The sequence below is a fragment of the Grammomys surdaster genome, unplaced genomic scaffold (genome assembly GCF_004785775.1).
Source record: "Grammomys surdaster isolate TR1022 unplaced genomic scaffold, NIH_TR_1.0 458, whole genome shotgun sequence".
Classification (NCBI taxonomy): domain Eukaryota; kingdom Metazoa; phylum Chordata; class Mammalia; order Rodentia; family Muridae; genus Grammomys; species Grammomys surdaster.
The window spans coordinates 726,242-750,941 of NW_021604877.1; the positions used below are offsets into that span (position 1 = coordinate 726,242).

A 24,700-nucleotide genomic window follows, 5' to 3' on the forward strand; every position below is an offset into this window, starting at 1 on the left:
TTACCTGCAAGAGAGACTGGCGTAAAGGCTGGGACTGGATCTCAGGTAAGGACCTGTCGCACCTCCTTTACCTGCAAGAGAGACTGGCGTAAAGGCTGGGACTGGATCTCAGGTAAGGACCTCCTTGGAGTATCGAGATGGAGGTAGGTTTGGAAAAGGGGAGATTAAAATTTCTGGGGTGAGCAGAGGTGAGTTTTGACCTTAGGCCTAAATGTCTGTGCCCATTATGGTTCTGCCTGCAGGCATTAACAAGTGCCCAAACACAGCACCGTGCTGCACATTTCAGTACTACTTCCCAACACCAGCCAGCCTTTGTGAGGGTCTCTGGAGTCACTCCTGTAAGGTTAGCAACTACAGCAGAGGCTGAAGCATTCAGATGTGGTTTGACTCAACCCAGGGCAATCCCAATGAGGAAGTGGTGAAGTTCTATGCTTCCTTTATGACATCTGGGACTGTGTCCCATGCAGTAGTACTTCTCGTGCCCAGCCTGGCTCCAGTGTTGTCATTATGGCTCCCTGGCTGAGGCCAGTCTTCTCTCTAGACTTCTCCTCTATCTGTCCTTGGTCTTTGGTTCAACTTTTCAAAGAATAAGGAAGTTTGAGCCTGCTTCTACCCCTCTCCTCTGCTATACAGATCCTGATCCATGTTGGGGCTTGGGGTTTCTACAATAGTCGTTTTCAATAAATCTATGACAAATCTGGGTCTAATGAATTATCATCACTGTGAGTTTGTGAGTGGGTGGGGACAGATCCTTTCTGGTCAGAGCAAATAGTGTGTTTGAATCCTCACATATATAAATAAATGTTCATCATAAGTTCCCTCCTCCTAGAAAGTGGATGGACAGAGTGTCTATACTTCAGTAGTCTGTAGGAATCCAGTTGCTTCTGGGGTTTCAAAAAACCAGGAAGATCCAGGATTTCTTATTTATATCATTCTTAAACATCCCATCATGGGCTGAGAATGTAACTCAGTTGGAAGAGTGCTTGTCTAGCATTCAAGAATCCCTAGGTGGTGGCACAGGCCTATAATCCCAGCACTTGGGAGGAGGAGGCAGGAGGAGAAGAATTCAGTGTCATCCTTGGTTACATGGAGAGTTTGAGTCCAAGAAGGGATATAAGAGACACTGTCTCCAATGAAAATAAAAAACACATCTCTGGGGGTTGGAGGGATGGCTCAGCGGTCAAAAGCACTGACTACTCTTCCAGAGGTTCTGAATTCAATTCTCAGCAACCATATGGTTGCTCACAACCATCTGTGATGGGATCTAATGTGTCTGAAGACAGCTATAGTGTACTCATATATATAAAATTAATTAATTAATTAATAAATTTAAAAAAAACCCACACATCTCCTGTTCCCATCATGTGTCTGCTTAGCTCTGTCCTCAGCTTACAAAGGGAAAGCTGAAAATGGAAGTCCAGCAAAGGTTCTGGAGAAAGGGGTAAAAATTCACACTGCCTACCATGGTATAGATAGACTGGGCTTATGGTCCCTTGGATAAAGAAGATAGTCCATTAGGAAGACAATCCGGAGGATACAAAAGAAACAAAAGCTTACATTTCGCTCAGTGCTGTATCCTGCTGATGAGGCCGAAGGTTAGAAACCATTAGAGGCTTCCCAGAGGCAGAAGCATCCTCTGTCCTTTGGCTAAACTGTATTTGTGTTTATTCTGAGTGTGTACATGGATGTGTGTGGGCTGCATGGATGACTTGGCGCAGGTGTGGAAGTCAGAGGACAGCATTGCAAGAGCTGTCTCCTTCCACTGGGGTTCAACTCAAAGTCTTAGACTTGGCAAAAGCAACTTTACTTGTTAAGCCATCTTGCCCCAATGACACATTCTTTAACATCTCTGTCCTCTCAGGAAACTGTAAATATATTGATTTTGGAGGGTTGTGACAGATTTTCTCCTCCTTGTTCTCCTTTCTTTGTTTGAGGCCAGATCTCTTATACAGCCTTGGACCGGTATGAAACTCTAGACCAAGAAAGCTGGCTTACAACTAGGTAGAGTTCCACTTGCTTCTGCCTCCTGAGGGTCGGGAATACAGGCATGGCAAGTAAGACCCCATTGCACACCCCCGGGATCTGCAGTGATTTCTGAGTCTCCTATGGTCTCCATTCCCGGCGGGAGTTGCTGAGTACAGATTGGAGGGTGTTATTTTATTTAAGCCCTGGCAGGACCAGGAGAAATGAGTAGGTGGGTGAAGGATCCCTGTTTTTGTATTTATATGGTCTGGAAGGTCCCTACGGACTCATCTCGTCTCAGGCTTTTGTTCTAGTTGGTTAAGTCAATCCTCTAAACAGAGGACTACTCCTCAGAGCTGACCCTAGGCTCGGTCAACAGGTTCAATTTACCAAAACGAAAGTTCTCTCCCAGGTTAAAGGGATGCTCCTGACAGACTCTAGGAGTTGGTGGTTGTAGGCAAGCGTCTAGAGGCCTGCGCCTTTAAGGAGCCAGGGGGCAGAGGGGCGGGGCAGGAAGAGAAATCCTTGGAGACGCCACCACCATCCAGGTCTTTTTTTAGGGGGGAAATGGGGCGGGCCAAAGCCCTGTTTGGGTTCCGCCCATCTTCTCCCGCCGGGTCCCTTTTTCCGTCTCAGGGGTAGGTGGATGGGAGGTCTTAGCAGCCTAGGTCTTGGGAGCTCCCTGCTCGCACCTGGTCCACCGAAGCGCAAGTTTGTTGATTTGGAGGGAGTAGCCGGAGCGGGGGCGGTGCTAATAATACCCGTTCAGTCCCCAGTCGCGCTTTACAGTTTACACAGCTGTCACCTTCGTTACTCCTTAATTAATAATAAAAATAGCCGCCGTCCCGGAGCGCACGCTGCATGCCAGGCCCTGAGCTTTACAGGCAGAGCCCCAAATGAGCCCGCCCTCGTAACGTTACCCCAGTTATCGAAAGCGAGAAGCTCAGGCGCGCTGAAGAGCCAAGACTGGCCCGAGGTCACTCTGCGGGCGTGCGGCGGAGACCCGGACGCGGGCGGACGAGGCGGGGCGCGGGGCAGCCGCGGCTCCGGGGGGCGGGGCGCAGGCGGGGCGGAAGGCGCGGGGTGCGCGGTGGCGGCGGATGGCCATCTTAAGTGGCCGCGGGGAGTCCAGGGAGGCTTCCCCGGGCTAGGAGTCACCCGAGTTGCCCCAGAGGTGGGGCCTGCGCTCGGCAGCGGAGGCGCTGGGACTTGAGGGAACTTTTTCCCTAGGTAGTCTAGGGGGTCCTCCTGGTCGGTGACTACAAAACCTGGGCCTGCGGGTGTGGGGCGTGGTGCCAGGCAACTTGGTGGAGTTGGGGGAAGGGTTTTACCAGGCTGGAGGGCCTGCGAGGACCGGTGCGTGAAAGAGTTGAAGATACTGGACCTCGTGCGCGCGCGTATGTGTGGGGTAGGGTATCGGATCTCTTTGGAAGGGATTCTGTGGGATGTGACAGGGATCGGTTTTGGGGGTTCAGGTCTGAAGGTGCTCTGATCTTACAGGAGTTGGGAGAACTTGTTCTTTTGGATGATGGGGGTAGTAGTTGTGGGTGTCTATCCTGGAACCTTCCTTTGCGAACCTCGCTCTCACAAGGCTGTGGGGGTGCCGAGTAGAAGAATTGTGTAGTAGAATCAGATTTGAATAGGGATTAGGGGTCATCTCATTGCGAATCTTCGGAAGGGTTGAATTCAACAGCAAGAACTCGGACTCACAAGTTGTCCGGGAGCGGGTACCCGGGGAACTGGGTCTTCTTGAGGTGGGGGACAAGATAATTGTGGGGCTTGGGAGGTGCGGGTCCTGGAGGACTGTCGGAGCATCGTCCTTGCCTAGAGGCTGGGGGCAGGGGCGGCCCGGGCTCTGGGCCGAGTGGAGGGGGAGGGGGCCGGCCAGCTCCTAGCTCCGTTCCCGCCCCTCCCCCGCCGCCTCCGAACAAACTTTTCTTTCTCTTCAAGTTGAGGCCGGCGCTGCGGCCGGCGGCGGCTGCGCGGAGATCGAGGCGGCCGGCACGGCCAAGCGTGGAGCCCAATTACTGGGCTCTCTCGGGCTGGTGGATCCTCAGGCCCGGAATCCGGGCTCGGGCTCGGGCCCGGGCCCAGCCTTGACTCCAAGCTTCCCCGGGCGGATGGCGCGGAGCGGCAGGCATCGGCGGCGCTGAGCCCTGCGCGGGCCATGGCCTCAGTGTGTGGGGCACCGAGTCCCGGGGGCGCGCTAGGCAGCCCGGCCCCTGCCTGGTATCACCGTGACCTGAGCCGCGCTGCTGCGGAGGAGCTGCTGGCTCGGGCGGGCCGAGATGGCAGCTTCCTGGTGCGAGACAGCGAGAGCGTGGCGGGGGCCTTCGCACTCTGCGTCCTGTGAGTAGAACCGGCACACGCCGAGTGTTTCTTGGTTGTGGTGGCAGTCGTGGTAGTGGGGTGACTGTAGCTGTGGGGCTGCAGCCCTTTCTCCACCCGGAGTGGAGACCTTGGACTTTATCGCTGGGTGGAAGAAAGATACAGGGGAGCACTTCCTGCTGTGTCTGGAGCACTTTCTGAGGCCTGAGGCCAGAGTTCTGAAGCCCAGGGTGGGTATGATGGGAAGAAACGATGGCAGACAGTGGCAGACAGCTTAGACTCCCCCAGTGTCCCAGATACACAGGGGGAAAGGATGCATGCACATGAGTGCAGTTCCTTTTAAAGCACTGAGTGGTAGGCAGTAGGGGGCAGAGAGGCCAGTATTTGGATGCCCGGGCAATTCTGCGGCTATATATGATTGTAGGGTGGGGTGGAATAGTGTGTGTTGAGAGGAAGACTTGGGGGAGGCAACAGGGTGAAGCTGTGTGGGACAGAACCTTCATTTCATGAATCAGTGAGTGAGTCTGTCTCTTGGCTCTGGATTGAGCTCTGTATGGATGGGTGTTGAGCCTAAAGCTGGACTTAGCAGTCTTGTGAGTGGGCCTGGTCCTGTGGCTGTCCCTGGCAGCTGTGTGTGGTAGTAGGGTACTTTCTGTTTTGTAGTGTTCTTTCTGATCTCTAGTTCAACACTGCCCAACAGTTCAACACTGAGTGGGCCCCTGTGGGAAGCATCAGGGTCTCGTGTTTAGATTTAGTGAAAACGGCCCATTTCCTCTCTTCCATCCCTCCCCCCCTACACACACAATTTTGGGAATGCACTGACCCAGCCTACAGGGAGCAATTTTGATTGTCACTCTTGGGATGGGGCTGTGGGCATTTGGTGGATAGAAGCCAAAAATATTGCTACATATTTGACGGCACCTAAGACGACAAAGGATTTGGGGGTTCCAAAGGCTGATAGTGTAGACACTGAGAACTCGGGCCTAGACAGTTGACCTGCTGAGTGAAGGGTCTTGTGAACCTCAGCTTCTGCAACAAGTCTGAAGTCCATCTAGTGTGGAGAGACTAAAGCCAGACATCTTATGTCCATGAAAATCCCAAGACTCCTGCCTCCTAGCTACCTCTAAACAGATCCCTTAATTAGGGAGGGGACAGCGGCAGGTGCTGGATCAGCTGTCTGAGTGGGAGGGGGACAGCTGAGGCCTTCTCTGGGTAAGGAACTATTGTCCCAGTGAAGAGAGATCCTGGTTCCATTGTCAGGAGCATGAGGATCATGTGTGTGTGTGTGTCTTGTTTGTGTGTGTGTGTGTCTGTGTGTGTGTCTGTTTATAGGAAGGCAGATTTCAGCTCTCAGGAGCCTGGTAGAAGGGACCAGAAGTGGGTGGTTTCTTAGGTTTCCCAAACACATGCTTACCTATATACACATCACATGTACACAAAGAACATTCAAGACACACCCCTGCCCTGACAGACAAATTGGCTTCTCTTCTGGTATTAGATACTAGCCAGCCCTACCTTTTATTTGTTCTGTGACTTTGGGCAAATAAATCTTTTTTTTCCTTTCTGAGCCCGTTTTCTCATCTGGAGAATGGAAATATTAATGTATCTGCTGTATAGTGTGAATATGAAAAGAGCTATGTGGATTGCATAACACAGTCAGGGTTTGGTTCCTGGGATGTTCTTGTCATAAATACAGATTCAGATACCACAAAGTGATGGACCCTGAGGAAGGTAGGGTTAGCTTTAGGGAGAAAATGACCTTGTGGTGTTTGGTCCTCTCTGGAGCCCACACCCACTTCTGCCCAGCATAGCCAGAGACCACAGTGCCTATTTGAGGTGTGGAGGCCAGGGGAGCCTTCCATCCCCCACTTCGTATGCCTCTGGCTCAGCTGTCACCTGCTCAGCTGCTGCTGCCATCTGTCAGCACCCCTTTTGGCTTGGGGTTCCTAGAGACTGAGTCTCCCATAGGGATCCCCTTTGGGTCATTCTAGTTTCCTGATGCTTGAGGAGAGAAAGCAAAGGTCCCCCACCCCCAACAATCCCCTATAAAAATGCCCCCGACACACCCAACTCCAGTGGAGTGAGACACCAACATAAACACAGACAGAGTCTCAGGCATGTGTTAGCACATTGCCCATGCATGCAAATTGGAGCTAACCAGGCTTCTGAGGACTTTTACTCTGGCGGGGGGCCCAGACTGGTACCACAGCCCAGAGGGGCTGTTTAGACAGCTGTAGAGGCCACAAAAGAGCTGCCTGTTGCTTCCAAGGCCTTGTAGTAGGTGGGTGTTGAGTCTATGTAGGTCTGGGACTGGGGAGAAGGGGCTGGTTATTTCTGTTCTTGTTGGCAATACTAAGAGGGTTGAAGTTGACTGGCCCCATCATTAACCCTGTGCAGCCTAGACAAGTGGTTTTAGAGAATTCAAGATGAGGGGCCTGTGGTCGAGCCTGGTAGCAGGAATAAGTAGGAAGAAGAAAGTGTTGGCATTCAGACTCCAGCCTAGGGGTGACAGGTTCTGGTCCCTTCTTTGCCACTAGGTATCAAAAGCATGTGCACACATACCGCATTCTGCCAGATGGAGAGGATTTCCTGGCTGTGCAGGTAAGAGCTCAGACCTGTGACTTCTAATTTTGGTTTAGCCTCAGGCTTGGTGACCTGCTGACTGACTCTCCCATTCTTGTTGGTTCAGACCTCACAGGGCGTTCCTGTGCGCCGCTTCCAGACCCTGGGTGAGCTTATAGGCCTGTATGCCCAGCCCAATCAGGGTCTTGTTTGTGCTCTGCTGCTGCCTGTTGAGGGGGAGAGAGAGCCAGACCCACCAGATGACCGAGATGCCTCAGGTATTGCTCATCTTACAGCATGAAAAAAATCCCTTCCTTGGGCTGGGAAGATGGCTCAGTGGGTAGAGCACCTACTTGTATTGAGTGCCAGCACCAGAGTGGAAGTCAGATCCTCAGAACCCACCTAAAAGCTGGATAGGTGTGGTGGGTGGCCTTGAGTAGGGAATCCCTCAATATATAAATCAGGAGAAGTATGGTGGAGTTATCAGTCTCGAGCCTAGACACACACACACACACACACACACACACACACACACACACGCATACATAATATATATATATGCAAAGAGGAAAAGAAAATCCCTTCCTTTCTAATCCCTTGATTCCTTCCCCTCTTGCCAGGCCTACCTGCCCTGAAGTTCTATTTTCTTCTAACCATGATGCCCCACTCTATACCCTCTTTGCTGGGAAGTCTCTGATGGCCATGGCATGTCCCTGTCACATAACCCAGTTCAAACTGCTGTTCCACTGTTCCCTATCCACAGATGTGGAGGATGAGAAGCCTCCACTCCCCCCGCGCTCCGGTTCTACCAGCATTACTGCCCCTGTGGGGCCCAGCAGCCCCCTGCCAACTCCCGAGACATCCACAACTCCAGCAGCTGAGAGGTGAGACCCTCCCAGCCTCCTCTGCTGAGCAGGAAGTTCCTTCTGAGAACTGCTTCCCATATAACTGATCATCTAAGCCCCCCTCCTAGGGACCCCAACCCGAATCAGCCCCAGGGAGAGATACTCTGGCGTAGTCTACTCTACTGGCCTCCAATACTTGATGTACTGGATAGAGTAGGGTGCTTTGACAATCAGCAGGGCCTCCCCCTGATTCTTCATCTCTCCTGGAAGCACTCCTAATGGACTCAGCACTGTGTCACATGAGTATCTGAAGGGCAGCTACGGGCTGGACCTGGAGGCTGTACGAGGCGGAGCCAGTAACTTGCCCCATCTCACACGAACCCTTGTCACCTCATGCCGAAGGCTACACAGGTACTGATGGTTGAGCCCATGGGCCACATTCAGATATCAGACCTTGAACAGTAAGCTGTGTCCTGACTTCCTCCACTGTACCCTGTTCCTATATGCTGAAGGTGGCAGTGCCACACTCTGTGCCATCTAAACCCACTGTCTCCCCCAGCGAGGTGGACAAGGTCCTGTCAGGCCTGGAGATCCTGTCGAAGGTGTTTGACCAGCAGAGCTCTCCCATGGTGACCCGCCTTTTGCAGCAGCAGGTGGGATTGTAGGGAGGCCTCCAGGAGGTGGGGCATACCTTGGAGCTGTGTGTGGGGCTTCTGATTAGGAACCTGGTGTACCACTCTTATTTCTCGCTGGTAGAGCTTACCACAGACTGGAGAGCAAGAGCTGGAGAGCCTTGTGCTGAAGCTATCTGTGCTAAAGGACTTCCTGTCAGGCATCCAGAAGAAGGTGAACGGACCTGCCCTTACATGCCCTGCAGTGACTTATCCCAGCATCCGAGGTGCCCCTCCCAGTCACATCCCTCAGGAGGTCCCTTGACATCACCTTTTCCCTGCTCTCTCTAGGCCCTAAAGGCACTGCAGGACATGAGCTCCACAGCACCTCCGGCTCCATTGCAGCCCTCCACACGAAAGGCCAAGACCATCCCTGTGCAGGCCTTTGAGGTACTTGGCAGGTGGGGTCTCACAGGGCATAAGGCGGCTGGAGGTAAAGAGGGTTCCGCCTGTCTAAGGTCTTGTCAGCAGCCTTTCCGCTCCTGGCTTACAGGTGAAGCTGGATGTAACACTGGGTGACCTGACCAAGATTGGGAAGTCCCAGAAGTTCACACTGAGTGTGGATGTGGAGGGTGGGAGGCTGGTACTGCTAAGGAGACAGCGTGACTCCCAGGAGGACTGGACAACCTTCACACATGACCGGAGTGAGCTGGGGCCAGAGTTGGGAGAAGTGGGCAGGGCAAGGCCCTCAGTCTGATAGCACAGGTTTGGGTGACTCTTTCCTTCCCCTAGTCCGGCAGCTCATTAAATCCCAGCGAGTGCAAAACAAGCTGGGCGTTGTGTTTGAAAAGGAGAAGGACCGGACCCAGCGCAAGGACTTCATCTTTGTCAGTGCCCGGGTGAGTTGCTGCCTCTGCCAGGGTGTTGGGGGCTACTGAAGTATCCTTGGGATATTTTCTACTGGAATATGAGGTGCAGACCTGTCGTTTTTGGCAAGGAGTGTATTGAGGGTAGATAGCACTTTTTAGTGCTTTCATACAGTGTGTGCAGTGGGGAACATCAGGGAAGACCCTACCCTTCTTTCATGATGCCTGCCACAAAGCAGGGTATTCCTGTGGAAGGGTGGGATTGCCGGGTGTCTACAGTTCCTGACTGGCTACTGTGTGCCCTGTTCTCCTCCAACCCCCACCAGAAGCGAGAAGCCTTCTGCCAGCTTCTGCAGCTCATGAAGAACAAGCATTCCAAGCAGGATGAGCCCGACATGATCTCTGTCTTCATAGGCACCTGGAACATGGGTCAGGCCCAGGCTGGAGTTATGGTGGGAGAGGAGGCTAGCCCTGGGATAGGGGCATGACCCACACCTCTGATTCCTGCTGCCTCCCCTCCACCTTCAGGAAGTGTACCACCACCAAAAAACGTGACATCTTGGTTCACATCAAAGGGACTGGGGAAGGCCCTGGATGAGGTCACAGTGACTATACCCCACGATATCTATGTCTTTGGGACTCAGGAGAACTCAGTGGGTGACAGAGAGTGGCTGGATCTGCTGCGTGGGGGACTCAAGGAGCTTACAGATCTGGATTACCGTCCGGTGAGGGGGTTATTGTGCCTGGTCCCCCTTTTTTTTTTTTTTTTTTTTTTTTTTTTTTAATGTACACAGTGTTATGTATACAGTATTCTGCCTACGTGTATGCTTGAAGGCCAGAAGAGGGCACCAGATCTCATTATAGATGGTTGTGAGCCACCATGTGGTTGCTGAGAATTGAACTCAGCACCTCTGGAAGGGCACCCAGTGCTTTTAACCTCTAAGCCACTTCTCCAGCCTTCCTGGTCCCTTATTGCCACAGACCTTGTGTTTTCTGCTTGACTTCATGACTGGCCCTGGGATGTATTGTTCTCATGGCTTTTCCTCTAAGACCTTTGGGAGACTGAAGTTGAATTTCATGAGTTACTCCCGTCACAGGAGAGGATGCTCTTCTTGTTTACTCTAGAAAGGGATAGCAAGCCTTGCTAGCCCATGACTGAGAAGACAGTGTAGTTGAGAGGCATGGTCTGAGGCAAGGCTGAGCCCACACTCTCTCCATAGATTGCTATGCAGTCACTGTGGAACATCAAGGTGGCTGTGTTGGTCAAGCCAGAACATGAGAACCGCATCAGCCACGTCAGTACGTCCAGTGTGAAGACTGGTATCGCCAACACCCTGGGTGAGTAGGGCAGGTGGGCCCCTTAGGGTGAAAAGTGCTTCTGTTCATGCCCCTGTCTCCTCTCCAGGGTCCCCCACTTTGTGTGGTTCAGGTTTCTCATAAGCAGGGTACTTTGAACTTTGTATGTTCTCATTCTGAATCTCTTCCAGTCTTAAGAAAGATTACTAGGGAAGAGGTGTGTGTGTGTATGTGTGTGTGTGAACGTGTGCATGTGTGTGTGAACGTGTACATGTATGTGTGGAGGAAGGAAAACGCTGACTGTGCTGCTTGGAGGGATGAAGGACACCTGGAATCCCTCTTTAGGTGACCCCCCTTCAACCTTCCTCATTTGCCCTGGCAGGGAACAAGGGAGCTGTGGGTGTTTCCTTCATGTTCAATGGCACCTCATTTGGCTTCGTGAATTGCCATCTCACCTCAGGGAATGAGAAGACTACTCGGTGAGAGGCACCATTTTTGTATCTTCTTTCTTACTTACTCTCCATTCTCCTGAGACCCATCCCTTTCCCAATAGCCCAGAGCTTGACTTCCTACCTTCCTATCCCCAGAGACCCCCATTGTCTCAGGACTCCTCTTGCCTATACCTGACCATAGCCTTGTCCCTGCTGGCTTCCTCCATTTGTAGGGACCCTCATCCCTGCCCCATACTTGACCCCAAAGCCTTACCTTTATGCTGTCCCTCCTTGTTGACCTTGGAGATCTGCCCTGGCTCCTCCACTATAGGCGGAACCAGAATTATCTGGACATTCTGCGTCTCCTCTCGTTGGGTGATCGGCAGCTCAGTGCCTTTGACATCTCTTTGCGGTTCACTCATCTCTTCTGGTTTGGGGACCTTAACTACCGCTTAGACATGGATATCCAGGTGCCAGCAGGGCCTGGTGGGTGGCTATAAAGGAGGGCATTGGGAGGAAGGTTTGTATGGCCCTTCTCGAGAGGCAAGCCTCTGGTGTTTGTGTCTGCACCCCAGGAGATCCTGAACTACATTAGTAGGAGAGAGTTTGAGCCCCTGCTCAGGGTGGACCAACTCAACCTGGAGCGGGAGAAGCATAAGGTCTTCCTTCGATTTAGTGAGTGAGGGCCTGGCAGTGTTCCCTGATGGTCCTGGGGTGTGGAGAATGCCTGGGTCTTTGGAGCCGTGGACTTCACATGCCTTCTGCTCTCTTTAGGTGAGGAGGAGATATCTTTCCCACCCACTTACCGCTACGAGCGGGGTTCCCGGGACACATATGCTTGGCACAAGCAGAAGCCAACTGGGGTGAGTGAAAAATATGGACTGAGGGAACATCCCTCAGGTTTCAGGAAGGTAGCAGTGGGACATCAAGGAACTGGGTTTCTGCATTTACTCCTCAAGCTCTTGTGGCTTCCCGGGAAGCCTTTGAAGGCGATGTAGGGTATTATGGGAATCCAAGGAAAAGGCAAGTGCTGGGTCCAGTAATAGAAGAAGAGGGGTTTCGTCAGTCCTGGGTGGGACCCATTTCAAGATCCCCAGCTGATAGGGTTGACCCCATTGCCATTCCCGTCACAGGTCCGGACCAATGTGCCTTCGTGGTGTGACCGGATTCTATGGAAGTCCTATCCTGAAACCCACATCATCTGCAATTCCTATGGTCAGCGCCTTGTGACAGGATGATGGGAGACACTGGGTGGTTACTATCCTGTCTCAGCCCCTCTTTGGGAAGTAGGGGCAGAGAACGGAGGTAGTTCTCTTGAGCCCTTGTTTCTGTCCCCTAAATAGGTTGCACTGATGACATTGTTACCAGTGACCATTCTCCTGTGTTTGGGACATTTGAGGTTGGAGTTACTTCCCAGTTCATCTCCAAGAAAGGTACCTGTTCTAATATAAAGATGTGTGGGAGGGCACAGATAGGGTCCTAGTGGAGTGATGGATTAGACTGACCACACATAGGTATATGTGTGTGTGGTGTTTCTGAACCTATTGATCTGTGAGGCTGTTTGAGCCTCAGTCATCATCAGATGAATGACATACTAGTATGTTTGTAGCTGTCACACATGTGCCTTGAGTATGCCTGGTGTTGGCATGAGAAGCCTAGAGATACTCTGGTTCCCTTGTCCTCTGACATGAACCTTCCATGCTTGGCATGTCTTTCTGTTTGGATTTGTAAGTCTCACTATTACTTTTGGTTTGGGAGATTCCTTTTTGCCTTATCTTCAGATCTGCTAGGACCCCTCATTTTTCTGTCCTAAGTGTCAGCATCCTGACTCTTGCCTACAATCCTTAGGTCTCTCTAAGACCTCAGACCAGGCCTACATTGAGTTTGAGAGCATCGAAGCCATCGTGAAGACAGCCAGCCGCACCAAGTTCTTCATTGAGTTCTATTCTACCTGCTTGGAAGGTCAGAGGGGGCCATTGCTAGCTGTGGGCCAAGAGAGTATGGGATGTCAAAGGCTGCCTAGAGTGGTCAGCCCTAGTCATGCCCTCCTGCTTCACCCCAGAGTACAAGAAGAGCTTCGAGAATGATGCTCAGAGTAGTGACAACATCAATTTCCTCAAGGTGCAGTGGTCCTCCCGCCAGCTGCCCACGGTGAGGCTCTAGCCTGGGCCCAGGCTTGTAGATGAAGGGCTTACAAAGAGCAAGAGACAGCACACAAGGGGCTCCTGGGGAAAGGGTGAGGCTGGAGGGGATGCCAGTGTGTGCTTTTGCATATAAAGATAAAGAAAGCTGTATCTTTGGGAGCCAAGGAGCCAAGTTTTAATTTGCTTATCCATTTGTTTAATAAATGCTTTCAGAACCTTTGGTAAATGTCTAATATTGTCCACTGAGGGTACAGAAAATTAACTGTAGTGGTGTTAAATGCTTTGAAAGGCCACACAGGGCTGTGTCTTTAAGCGTGAACAGCCTTAGGGCAAGGAGTGAGTGGAGCTGGGACTGCTGTGGGAAGGGGGAAGATGGGGCATCTAGGGAATTGGTCCTCACTGGGCCTCTCTGTTCCTCAGCTCAAGCCGATTCTGGCTGACATTGAGTATCTGCAGGATCAGCATCTCCTGCTCACAGTCAAGTCCATGGATGGCTACGAATCATACGGTGAGGGACAAGAAGTACCCGGCGGGGGGTGTGTGTGTGTGTGTGTGCAGGGGAACGAGAGACCAGGTAGCTCCCTAGAAAGGTCTGACAGTTTGCTGGTCTGTTGCTGCTTCTCCTTAGGAGAGTGTGTGGTTGCACTCAAATCCATGATTGGCAGCACGGCCCAGCAGTTCCTGACCTTCCTGTCCCACCGTGGAGAGGAGACAGGCAACATCCGTGGCTCCATGAAGGTGCGGGTGCCCACAGAGCGCCTGGGCACCCGTGAGCGGCTCTATGGTGGGGGTTCCATTGGGCAGGGTGTGGGTGGGGCATGTGATGGGGTGGTGTGGGGCAGGGGTAGGAGGAGTAGACCCAGGGTGGCAGTGTGTTGGAATCCTGTGGTACTGGAAAGTTCTGCAGCCTTGACTGACTGGGGCTACACTGAGGAATAGCTAAGAATGGACTATAAAGATTCCTGAGATTCATGACCCCAAGTCCTCTCTGTTTCCCTTCTTTGTGTTTCCCCAGAATGGATTAGCATTGATAAGGATGACACAGGAGCCAAAAGCAAGGTTCCTTCAGTGTCTCGAGGCAGCCAGGAGCACAGGTGAGCTAGGTCTATGTTCTTCCGGGAGGGAACATTTGGGGAGCCCCTGATCTGCCCCACATCATCTTTCCTCTGTTCTGAACTCCTCTCAGATCTGGGAGCCGCAAGCCAGCTTCCACAGAGGCTTCCTGTCCACTGTCCAAGTTGTTTGAAGAGCCCGAAAAGCCACCACCGACTGGCAGGCCCCCAGCCCCACCTCGGGCAGTTCCTAGGGAGGAGCCCTTGAACCCCAGGTGAAAGGAGAAACCTGTTATCCCCTGAGTTTCCATTACTATGCCTGGCTGTCAGGGCTGAGTACTCTGACCTCTGAGTCAAAGGGAATCCAATTAGTCTTTTCTTTCAACTATGCCTTTAAAAAATGGATATAGATGTTGGTCCTGGAGCTGGGGCAAGGTGCCAAGACCTGTAAATCTGATTATTTGGGAGGTGGAGCCGGAGGAGATGTTCACAGTCACTTAGCTACAACTGAACCAAACAGCCAAACAAACACAAACAACAACAACAACAACAACAACAACAAAAGAACACAGTGTGAGGTTATCTGAAGGCGGCCCAGGCTCACCCTGAGGTCTCTCAGGATCCATCTTAGGAGGCTGTACCTAACAATGGGTACATGGCCCAAAATTTGAGAAATGCTTCTTGCTAGACTATTCTTTTTCTTTCCAAGATAGGGTTTTTCTCTATAATGCCCCTGGATGTCCTGGACTTGCTCTGTAGATTGCTCTTTTTAGATGCCCGTAATTATGTATTATATACATAAGCATTTGCAATGGTTCCAAGAGTATGGGCAAGAAAGAAATTTAAAAGTTTGTTTCAGCCGGGCGGTGGTGGTGCACGCCTTTAATCCCAGCACTTGGGAGGCAGAGGCAGGCGGATTTCTGAGTTCGAGAGTTCGAGGCTAGCCTGGTCTACAGAGTGAGTTCCAGGACAGCCAGGGCTACACAGAGAAACCCTGTCTCGAAAAAGCCAAAAACAAAACAAAAAATAAAAAAATAAAAGTTTGTTTCATAAGTTTCCCAAATCTAATGGACCAGGAAACTTACTCCCATATAGCAATGTCCTGGGCCCAAGTATCCTGACAGACACCACTTTGACATACACTAAGACTAAGTAAGACTAAGGCAAGAGGGTTGAGAGTTTGAGGTTAGCCTGATCTAAATCGAGAGGGCCTGTCTAATGGGAACCAGAGCCTGAGAAGGGCTTCTGCACCCACTGTCTTTACCTTGGGTCATTTATCTTGGTTTTCCTGCTCCCCAACCAGGTTGAAGTCAGAGGTGACACCTGAGCAGGAAGGAGTAGCAGCCCCTCCACCCAAGAACAGCTTCAATAACCCTGCCTACTACGTCCTTGAAGGGGTCCCACATCAGCTGCTGCCCCTGGAGCCACCCTCACTTGCCAGGGCCCCTCTCCCACCCGCCACCAAGAACAAAGTGGCCATCACAGTGCCTGCGCCTCAGCTTGGGCGCCAGCGGACCCCTCGTGTGGGAGAGGGAAGCTCATCAGATGAGGACTCTGGGGGCACATTGCCTCCTCCAGATTTCCCACCTCCACCACTGCCAGACTCAGCCATCTTCCTGCCCCCTAACCTGGATCCTTTGTCAATGCCAGTGGTCAGGGGCCGAAGTGGGGGTGAGGCCCGTGGCCCACCACCTCCGAAGGCCCATCCAAGACCACCACTACCGCCAGGCACCACACCTGCCAGTACTTTTTTGGGAGAAGTTGCAAGTGGGGATGACCGGTCTTGCTCAGTACTGCAGATGGCCAAAACACTCAGTGAGGTAGATTATGCTCCCGGGCCTGGACGCTCAGCACTCCTCCCTAACCCCTTGGAATTGCAGCCTCCCCGAGGGCCCTCGGACTACGGCCGGCCCCTCAGCTTCCCTCCACCCCGCATCCGGGAGAGCATCCAAGAAGACCTGGCAGAGGAGGTGTGTTAGAGCAGAGCTAGCTGGCTATGTGTACCTACCTGATAGGTGTTACTTTATTCTTCCACTCAGAACTCACTGGTGTCTACAGCTCTCTTTGCTTGTAGCTGGATAATGAGCCTTTTGGGGACACATGAATCAGCTCCATTCCTTGCCTTCTTTCCCCTCAGAGCATGGGTAGAATGTCGCTGTTTGCATGTGTTTCTGTGAGGAGCCCTTAGTTCTTCCCCCTAACATGCCCTATTCCCTTAGGCTCCGTGCCCGCAGGGCGGGCGGGCCAGCGGGCTGGGAGAGGCGGGCATGGGTGCCTGGCTGCGGGCCATCGGCTTGGAACGCTATGAGGAGGGCCTGGTGCACAATGGCTGGGACGACCTGGAGTTTCTCAGGTGGGGGCGGGGCTGGAGGTGGATAGGGCGGGGTATGTGGCCTCAAGGGTGGGGTTGCGAGCCCTTTAGGACCTCCTAGCCCATCTCCCAGCCTCTCTTATTCCTGCAGTGACATCACTGAGGAAGACCTAGAGGAAGCTGGGGTGCAGGATCCTGCTCACAAGCGCCTTCTTCTGGACACCCTGCAGCTCAGCAAATGATGAAGAGATGCCGGGAAGCTGCAAAAGCAGAGCTGGAAGGGCACGTACAACCAGGGGTTGAAAGTTCTGAGGGGTGTGGCCGTGCATCTCTGTCTATTTATTGGGATTCAGAGTTCCCTACTGCCCAATTGTTTGGGACATCCTAGTTAGAACATCGTGCTCCCCGCCTGCTTTTAGGCCCAGGATCGGGGGTTTAGTAGCCTGTGGTAATTGTGAAGCATGGTGGTTACTCTGGTGCAGACAGCTCCTTGCCTCAGGGTTGTGCATGGGGTTTGGATGGGCACATCGGGGTCCTCACACTGATGTTTCCACCTCCCTCTCTCCCTCCGGCCTGAACCACAGGGGAAGAGTTCCTTGCAACTCCTACTCTGGGGACATCCGTCCATCCGGAAATGAAGGAAGAGCCCAGGACCGGGCTGGGTTTATTTAAGTTTTCCTGAGTGGGTTTTGAGAAGGGAGGGCACATTAGTTTTATTGGGGTGGGGCAGGACCTCGGCCATAAAATGCCAATTTGCCTAGTTCTAGCTGTTCCTCTGGTTCGAAGAAGCGCCCTTGCCCAGGGAATGCGTGGCAGCCTGTGGATAGGGGGAGGGAGGGAGATAGAGTTGCCACCGCACCAGAGGACAGTGCTTCTGCAGTTTATCCCATCTTGGGCACTCAGAAAGGTTGCCGGCTTGATGTCTTCAATAAATTAAGTTTTATTTGGATTGAGCAAAATCACCTTAATAAATTACACGTTTTTCAAAGAAAAAAAATAAAGGAAAAGGGAAACCACTTTGTTCCGTTCTCGACAGCTCTTCCCGTCTAGTGTCTAACCTCTGCACCATACTGGCTAGGGATGGGAGGTGGCTCGTTAGGGTAGGATTGGCGCTGGGACTCTTCAGGTTGCTTGATTTTAAGGAGTGGCCCAGCTAGCTGAAAAGTCTTAGGAGCTGTTGGCTCGGCTTCTTAAGACCCTTTATGATTGGGCGCTGAGTTAGGGACAGGTGTAATTTGATCCCTGTTCCTAAGAAAGCCTAGCTAGAAAGGGCTTCGGCCACCCTGGAGGGGGTCCTGGTGATTAATACTCCAGATCAGAGTGGCCCTGGCTTGTTTTACAACGAAGAGGGGCCAGGTCTAGGGATCAGACACTGGGTAGGAGGAGGACAACGGGGAGCTTCCAGACAGGCTGCCGGGATAGGGAGGGTTAATGTCGGGTCCAGTAGGTAGGGGTGTCTCTCTCGGGGCAGGCTGGTTGCCTACGGACGCCCGCGGCTAGAAGAGGTTTGTCTTCAGGGCGGGGCCGGGCTTCCGGTGAAAGGAGGACAGAACTCCAGAGAAGGGACCCGGTCCGGGCTCCGCCGGCTGCCAGGCCTTAAGCAGCTCCGCTGCGCCCGTGCCGGGCCCGCCACCCCCACCGCCCGCCACCCCCGCCCACAACGCGCCCTTGAGTGGCTGGGGCCCCGGCCCGGAGCCCAGCGCGGCGGGTAGAGGGCTGGGGCTAAGGCGCGGGCTGGCCAGGCTGGGTGCGGGCGGCGGCGGCAGCGACGCGGTGCTGTCGGGCGTGGGGCTGCACGTGGACTCCTTGGAGTCGTCGTCCTCCGACGAGCAACGCGCCTCGCCCTTTTTGGCGCCCGTCGCTCCCGCCGCGCCTTTGGCGCTGGCCGCGCGCTCCTGTTTGCGGAACTTGGCCCGACGGTTCTGGAACCAGACCTGTGGGCACAGGGGCCAGTTAGCCCAGAGGACGGTCACACCAGACATTTCAGTCCCAGGCTGCTAGGCGCGTGGAAGACCTCCGACAAGAAAGGACCGGTCTCGGATTATTACTAGTCAGAGATCTACAGACGTCCACCCTCCACCGCTCCACTCGGCGCCACGTCCATTCTTCCCGTCTTTGGTGCCCCATCCAACAGACCCTTGGATTTTTGTCCTTAGGATCTGCTCACCCGTAGACCCCGCGGCTTCCCTGCATTTTGATCTCTTTGCATTAGGGGGCTCTAGTCAGTCTTATCACCCCAGCCCTACTATTTAGGAAGCTGGGGCATTCCACCTGGGGCATCTTAGGACCCTGAAGAGTGGGTCGGGGCGATAGGGGGACCTTTTGTATGGATTCCTTCCTGTCAAAACTGGCCACTAGTATTTGTATGTCCAGGTCTCTCTCGTCCGACCTGCAGCCGCCCCAAACTTAAACTTTCCTGTCGGACTCAGGTACATCATCTGGAAGTACTGATTGGCCTGGTCAACCTAGCAGCCTTGCTTCCTAGCTTCAGGGTAAAAAAAAATCATAAACCTCTGAGACTTAGCGAGGGGGAAATGTAGGAATACCGAATCGGAGGTAAATTGAAGCTACCCTGCCCGGATTTTTTCTCTGAGCCCACGTCCCAGCCCCGCTGCCTCCCTTGGCTGCTCAGCCACACCCGAACTGTCTTGGCTTGTAGGCTCCAGCATCCTCACAGTATCCACGCACCTGCACACGAGCCTCAGTGAGATCGATCTTGAGCGCCAGTTCCTCGCGAGTGTAAATGTCGGGGTAGTGGGTCTCGGCGAAGACGCGCTCCAACTCCTTAAGCTGAGCACTCGTGAAGGTTGTGCGGATGCGCCGCTGCTTGCGCTTCTCATGCAGGCCGGACGGCTCCGGGAAGAACTTGTAGGGAACTGCGGGTGCGTGCGCGAGGGCAGGGACAATGAAAGTGGAGGGCGTGAGAACCTGATCTCAGTCCTGACACCCCTGTGTCCCGCCCTAGAGGAAACCACATATAACCCCTCCCTCCCCTTGATACGGTCCTCAATAGCTTCCTGTCAAGTGTCCCTGAGGCTGAATCATCAAGGGGCTTAAGAGTTCCCAGAAACAAACCAGAAGCTCCAACTAAGGGTCCGTCCATATTTTCCCCACCTTCTTTCAACCCCTACCACTCCATCGGCCTTTCCCGGTCTCCTACCCTCACGGTGGTGTTTCTCCTCAGGTATCCTTCCTGGGGAATACTAGGTCCTCCTGTTCCCTCATCACAAGAGCAGGGTATGTCTGCCAGACCTCATCAGCACCAAAGTCTCCCCACTAACCAGTCTCGGGCCTTGGCTCTGCCATTGACATTCTTCAGGCGGGTCTACTTTAGACTCTGTGTACTGATGGGGTTCCTTTCCCATCTCCTCAGCCCATCTCTCTCTTTCCCAAGCTTTATTTCCTCAGTCCTGCTTCTCCTCCCTGGTCTGTATTCTTCTCCAGGTTATTTCCGCTTCCCTTCCTCCATCTGAATTTCTCTTCAACTTTCCCCTTCTGGATCCCCTGTTCTTTGTGCCCATTGAAGATCGCTCCTTATTTTTTCTTACTCAAGTTTTTCTATTTTCTTTGTCCCCTTTCTCTCCCCTCCTCTAAGTCCTATGCCAGCCCATCTTCCTACATCTCATGCAGACACCATATCTGAATCCCTGTATCTAAGTCTGGTTTAAATCTCCATGTTTTTCATGGGGGTCCCCTAATCACCATCTTTGTCCCATCTTCCCAAATTCTTCTCTTCAGCACTCCATCTTTCTTTCCCTCTCTTATTTCCCTCCCTTATTTGTTTTCTTTCCCTCCCTTATTTGTTTTCAAGCTCTTTTGGTCCCTGTCTTCCATAATTTGTGTTCACACCATCTGGTTTTTATCTCCATCTTCCAACACTGTGCACCCATTTCTCTCAGGGTGTTCATTTGTGCTTCCATTTCTCCATACCTTATCCCACCCACGGTCTCACAGACCCTTTTCTCAAGAGTGTATCTCCCTATTTCCTGTTCCCATTTATGGAACCCCCATCCTGGCCTGGTCCAGCACCACCAATCTTCCCACCCTCATTATGGCCACATCTTAATGGTTCTTTCTTCCCTAAGCCAAGGTATTTATCTCTTCCAACAAACTCCAGTCCTCCTTTCAGGTTCCTGTGATCTTTGGGGGGGGGGGCTAGAATTAAGAAAGGAGGAAGCCGGGTGGGGCATGCTGGGACACTAACAGAAGGCATAGGGATGCCTTAAAGGCTAAGTGATGTTGAGGGTTTGGACCAGGACTTGCTTGGATCAAAGGACTCGAGGATGGAGGATCTGTTCCTGGGTTTTGCAGGGCTGTAGTCCAGGATGGAAGGAATGTGAAAATGAAAGTGGTCCAAATGATAGAGGCTCCTTTTCTGCAGCTATGGGAACCGGGTTTTTTTTTTTTTTTCAGTGTTACAGTGAGGTTTGGGCCCAGGCAGGACAGGTCTAAGACAGGGCAAGGTGAGGCTAGAAAGACGGTATTAAGGCTCTAGAAAAGGTCCCATCTGGGCAGCTCAGTGGCAGCAGGGATCTTTGTTGAGGGTGGCATCATCCAGGACACAGGCGGTAAGAATGAGAGTTGATTGAACTGAGCTGGAAGCCCATTCCGAGGATTCAGGGGATGGAGAGGTTTGGTGGTCACCTTTGTAGGTGGGGAGGGGAAGACCTAGTGAGAGGTCCAGGACTGGACCTGTTTCTTTGATTCAAAAGGCATAGGGGGTTGGCATTGAGAAAGGAACCGAAGGAACAAGAGGGTGCGGCTCATTCCTGCCAAGAAGAAACTCCTATTACCGGGGATCTCAAAGTACATTGGAGGGGTCTAGCCAGACGCATGGGTAGGGGTGGCTTGTGGGTTCAGTCACAATCACTTGCAGAGTAGGAAAGGGAGTTGGGGTTCCGTGGGGTTTGGAGGTAGGGTTGGGACGGGACTGCGCTCACCTGCCGAATAGGGTGCGGGCTGGTGGTCGCGTAGGGCGCCAAGCGCACAGTTGGAGGAGCCGAGCGCGGGGCAAGGTGGCCCCGCGGCGGGGAAGGCAGGCCGCAGGGGACTGTATTGGAAACCTCCAGGCTGGCTGCAGGCGCCGAAGTCACCGTAGGCGGACGCCTCCATGGCCGCCACGCACGAATCGTACGAATTGAGGTAGGAGTAGTCCATCGGCCCGAGGGGGCGGGGGCGGGGGCAGGGCCGGGCCGGGTCTGGTCGGGGTCGGGGTCCCGGGCTGGGTGGAGTTCGGGATGGAGATTCGAGCTCCAGGCGCAGAGGACCTGAGACCCTCTCTGAACGCCCGAGAGTCCGCCCGCCCCGTCGCGGCCCGCACTCTGCCCCGGTGCAACGCAAGTGCAGTGCTGCCAGCCCGCGCGCCTTTTAACGCGCAGGACCCCGCGGAGGGGGCGGGGCGGGGCGAGCTCCTCGGGGCGGGGCCTGAGCGGCCCAGACCCCGCCCCTAGCCACCCCGGGCCCCCACCCCAAAAGGCCTTCCTCTTAGGGTTCCCGAGGTGCAGGCGGAGCAGCATCGTGGGACCCCATCCCGAGAGTCCTTTATCCTGTCCTAATCTGGCCTAGACCTTCGATCCCTACACATCATGCCCACCAGGAGGGTCCCGACCTCCTTCCTGGGCCTCCCTCCTGCGGCCCCGTGGAAGCCAGGGAGGCAGGCCCCGCGGTGCTGGTGTGAAGAAGTTAATTCAATTCTCCTAGATAACCGAATTATTCCGATCTGGCCCTTCAGCCCCGCCCCCAGCTAGGTCCTATCCCTGCAAAGACTGCCGAAGCTGTCCTGGAGTGAGGGGGATGGAGACGAGGATGAGAAAGAGACAGGAGCCTGGGACAGGGAGGGGACGTGGGTATGGAGAGACTAGAGAAAAGGGGGATAGACCTCGAGATAGAAGTAAAGGAAGAGGGATATACAAATGAAGACAAGGATGAAGTCCGTAGAAGAGAAAGGCAGGAGTGGAGATGGAGACTAGCAGGGAGAGAGAGGAGGCCAGCAGGATGGAGAAAGACAGGCATGGAGACAGAGGCACACGGATGAACATGGACGTGGACTGCCACCAGGACTGTGAAGGCTGAAGCAAGACAGAGACGATCATAGTGAGGCCACATACAGGATGGTCTTAGGGTAACAAGGCCAGACACAGACCCGCGGAACAGAGGCCGAGGAGTGGAGAGAAGGACCTCCTGAGAGCTGGGATTCGTGACCCGAGCACAGAAGGCAGCCAAGACATTGTGGTGGAGAGGCTGGGGGAGGGGAGGGTGCGGGTAACGGGAGGGCGAGGCATAAGGGCTGAAGGGTCGAAGTCTCTCCCTGAGGAGAAGTCTCTTGTCTCGGGCCATAGGAGCCTGCACCTGCTAGGTCCAGGCCACTCCCTTCCTTCCCTGTTTCTCAGTTCTGTTGTCCTTCCCAATAACGTGTGACTTCTGAACCCCTGCGTGTGTGTGTGTGTGTGTGTGTGTGTGTCTGTGTGTCTGTGTGTGTCTGTGTCTGTTGGATGCTAAGCCTGAATATGGTAATGAACCCCTTTCTCTCCTTCAGCGTCTCTCTTCTTCCCTTTTGAGTCCCTTTCTTCTTCTGGAAAGCCAGGTTATTGACCCTCCAGGGATTTGTACCAGCTTTCTAGGCTGTGGGGTGAATGGAACACATTTAGCATCTTTACCTGGAGGTTGAGTAGAAACCCCCTTCTGCCTCTTTGGCTCTCCTGGAGGATGAATTGAGCCTCTCCTCCTTAGTCCCCAGCCCCAAGTCCCCAGGTTTCTACACTAAGTCCTGCTGATTGAAAGTCTGAGATCCAAGAAGAAGCCAGAAGAGGGTCATGTCCTTGTCACCAAACAAAATCCTCTAGGATTAAGAGCAACTCTCCTGGAATTCCTCTTCCCTCATGTTTGCCAATGGGGACCACAACCCTCAGGTCATCTCTTTCCCAGGCTAATCTTTCTTTGCTTGACACATGCCTCTGTTTCTGTAAGTATTCTATATCAGGAATTTTGAAGGTGTGTGTGTGTGTGTTTTCAAGCCATTTCCCCTTGGTTTTGGTTTGTTTTAAAATATGCATAAACACAAATTTTACCATCATAACTATCTTAATTGTATAGTTCAGTGTTGCTAGTTCATTCATCATGTTGGATAATACAGCATCACTGTCTTGTTTATTTCCACAATTCTCCATCTTGTATAACCCAATCTCCATAGATGAAGCAATAACTCTCTAACCATCTCCCCGACCTTCTGATAGCTACCCTTCTGATATTTATCTATCTGTCTATCTATCTATCTATCTATCTATCTATCTATATCTAATTTTTTGAGATAGGGCCAAGTGTATCCCTAGTGACCTTGACCTCCCTGAATAGCTAAGAATGACCTTGAGTTCGAGTTCCTGATTCTCCTGACCCTTGCTCTATACCAGGTTCATGCACTAACACTCAGTTTTATGAGAGGTTCTGGGGATCTAATCCAGGCTTCATGTACACTAGGCAAACACTTTATTACTGAGCTAAGCACCCAGCATCATCTCTGTAATTTTGAATACTCTAAATATTTTATAAAATGGAACCATACATTATTCACTTTATTGTGACTGGCGTATTTCATTGAGCATAATGTTTTCAAGGTTGTCTATGTGTGGCATATGCCAGAATTTGTTTCCCTTAAGGCTGACTAGTAGTTTATTGTATGTAATACCCTCTTTTTTCATTTATGCATTCATGGATACATAGATCCATGTTTTAGATGCTGTGAATAACAATGACGTGAATGTGGGCACACATATGTGTGCTTTTATTGAAGAAAAAAAGATGTATTAACTGTATGTGTGTTTTGTCTGCATCTGTTTATGTGTATTGCATCTGTGCCCGGTGCCTATGGAGAACAGAAGAGGACATTAGATTTGTTGGAACTGGAGTTGGTTGTGAACTACCACATGGGTGCTGGGAATAGAACTCAAGATTCTCCGCAAGAACAACATGTCCTCTTAACCACCAAGCCTTCTCTCCAGATCACATTTTTTTTTCCCATTTAAATCAGAGTCTCACTGTGTTGTGCTGGCTGGCCTTGAACTCAGGCTGCCTGTCTCTCCTTCCCAAGTACTAGGATTAGAGGCTCTCCTTTCTTCCTTTTCTTTCTTTCTTTCTTGCTTTCTTTCTTTCTTTCTTTCTTTCTTTCTTTCTTTCTTCCTTCCTTCCTTCCTTCCTTCCTTCCTTCCTTCCTTCCTTCTTTCTCTTCTTTTCTTTTTTTTGTTTTTCGAGACAGGGTTTCTCTGTGTAGCCCTGGCTGTCCTGGACTCACTCTGTAGA

General features: G+C 52.4%; 2 protein-coding genes and 1 pseudogene across 2 annotated transcripts; 2 read left to right on the forward strand and 1 right to left on the reverse strand.

Moving 5' to 3' along the window:
* LOC114632934 overlaps positions 1-523 on the forward strand; it is a 4,158-nt pseudogene extending 3,635 nt beyond the window's left edge.
* A 3,364-nt stretch (positions 524-3,887) lies between these two features.
* Inppl1 (inositol polyphosphate phosphatase like 1) lies at positions 3,888-17,427 on the forward strand. The gene is made up of 28 exons (XM_028781526.1): positions 3,888-4,311; positions 6,828-6,891; positions 6,980-7,130; positions 7,616-7,736; positions 7,968-8,108; positions 8,257-8,350; positions 8,454-8,543; positions 8,660-8,758; positions 8,862-9,012; positions 9,101-9,207; positions 9,501-9,603; positions 9,703-9,899; positions 10,395-10,512; positions 10,853-10,949; positions 11,233-11,371; positions 11,477-11,576; positions 11,676-11,764; positions 12,035-12,116; positions 12,245-12,334; positions 12,750-12,863; positions 12,964-13,052; positions 13,466-13,553; positions 13,674-13,829; positions 14,061-14,139; positions 14,232-14,372; positions 15,401-16,067; positions 16,317-16,450; positions 16,560-17,427. The coding sequence occupies exons 1-28, from the start codon at positions 4,130-4,132 to the stop codon at positions 16,648-16,650; spliced, it is 3,774 nt and encodes a 1,257-aa protein (XP_028637359.1). The 5' UTR covers positions 3,888-4,129; the 3' UTR covers positions 16,651-17,427.
* Positions 17,329-21,744, reverse strand: Phox2a (paired like homeobox 2A). Its single transcript, XM_028781528.1, has 3 exons — positions 21,349-21,744; positions 19,097-19,284; positions 17,329-18,342 (listed from the first exon to the last, which is right to left on the reverse strand). The coding sequence occupies exons 1-3, from the start codon at positions 21,563-21,565 to the stop codon at positions 17,905-17,907; spliced, it is 843 nt and encodes a 280-aa protein (XP_028637361.1). The 5' UTR covers positions 21,566-21,744; the 3' UTR covers positions 17,329-17,904.
* Positions 21,745-24,700: the final 2,956 nt, after the last annotated feature.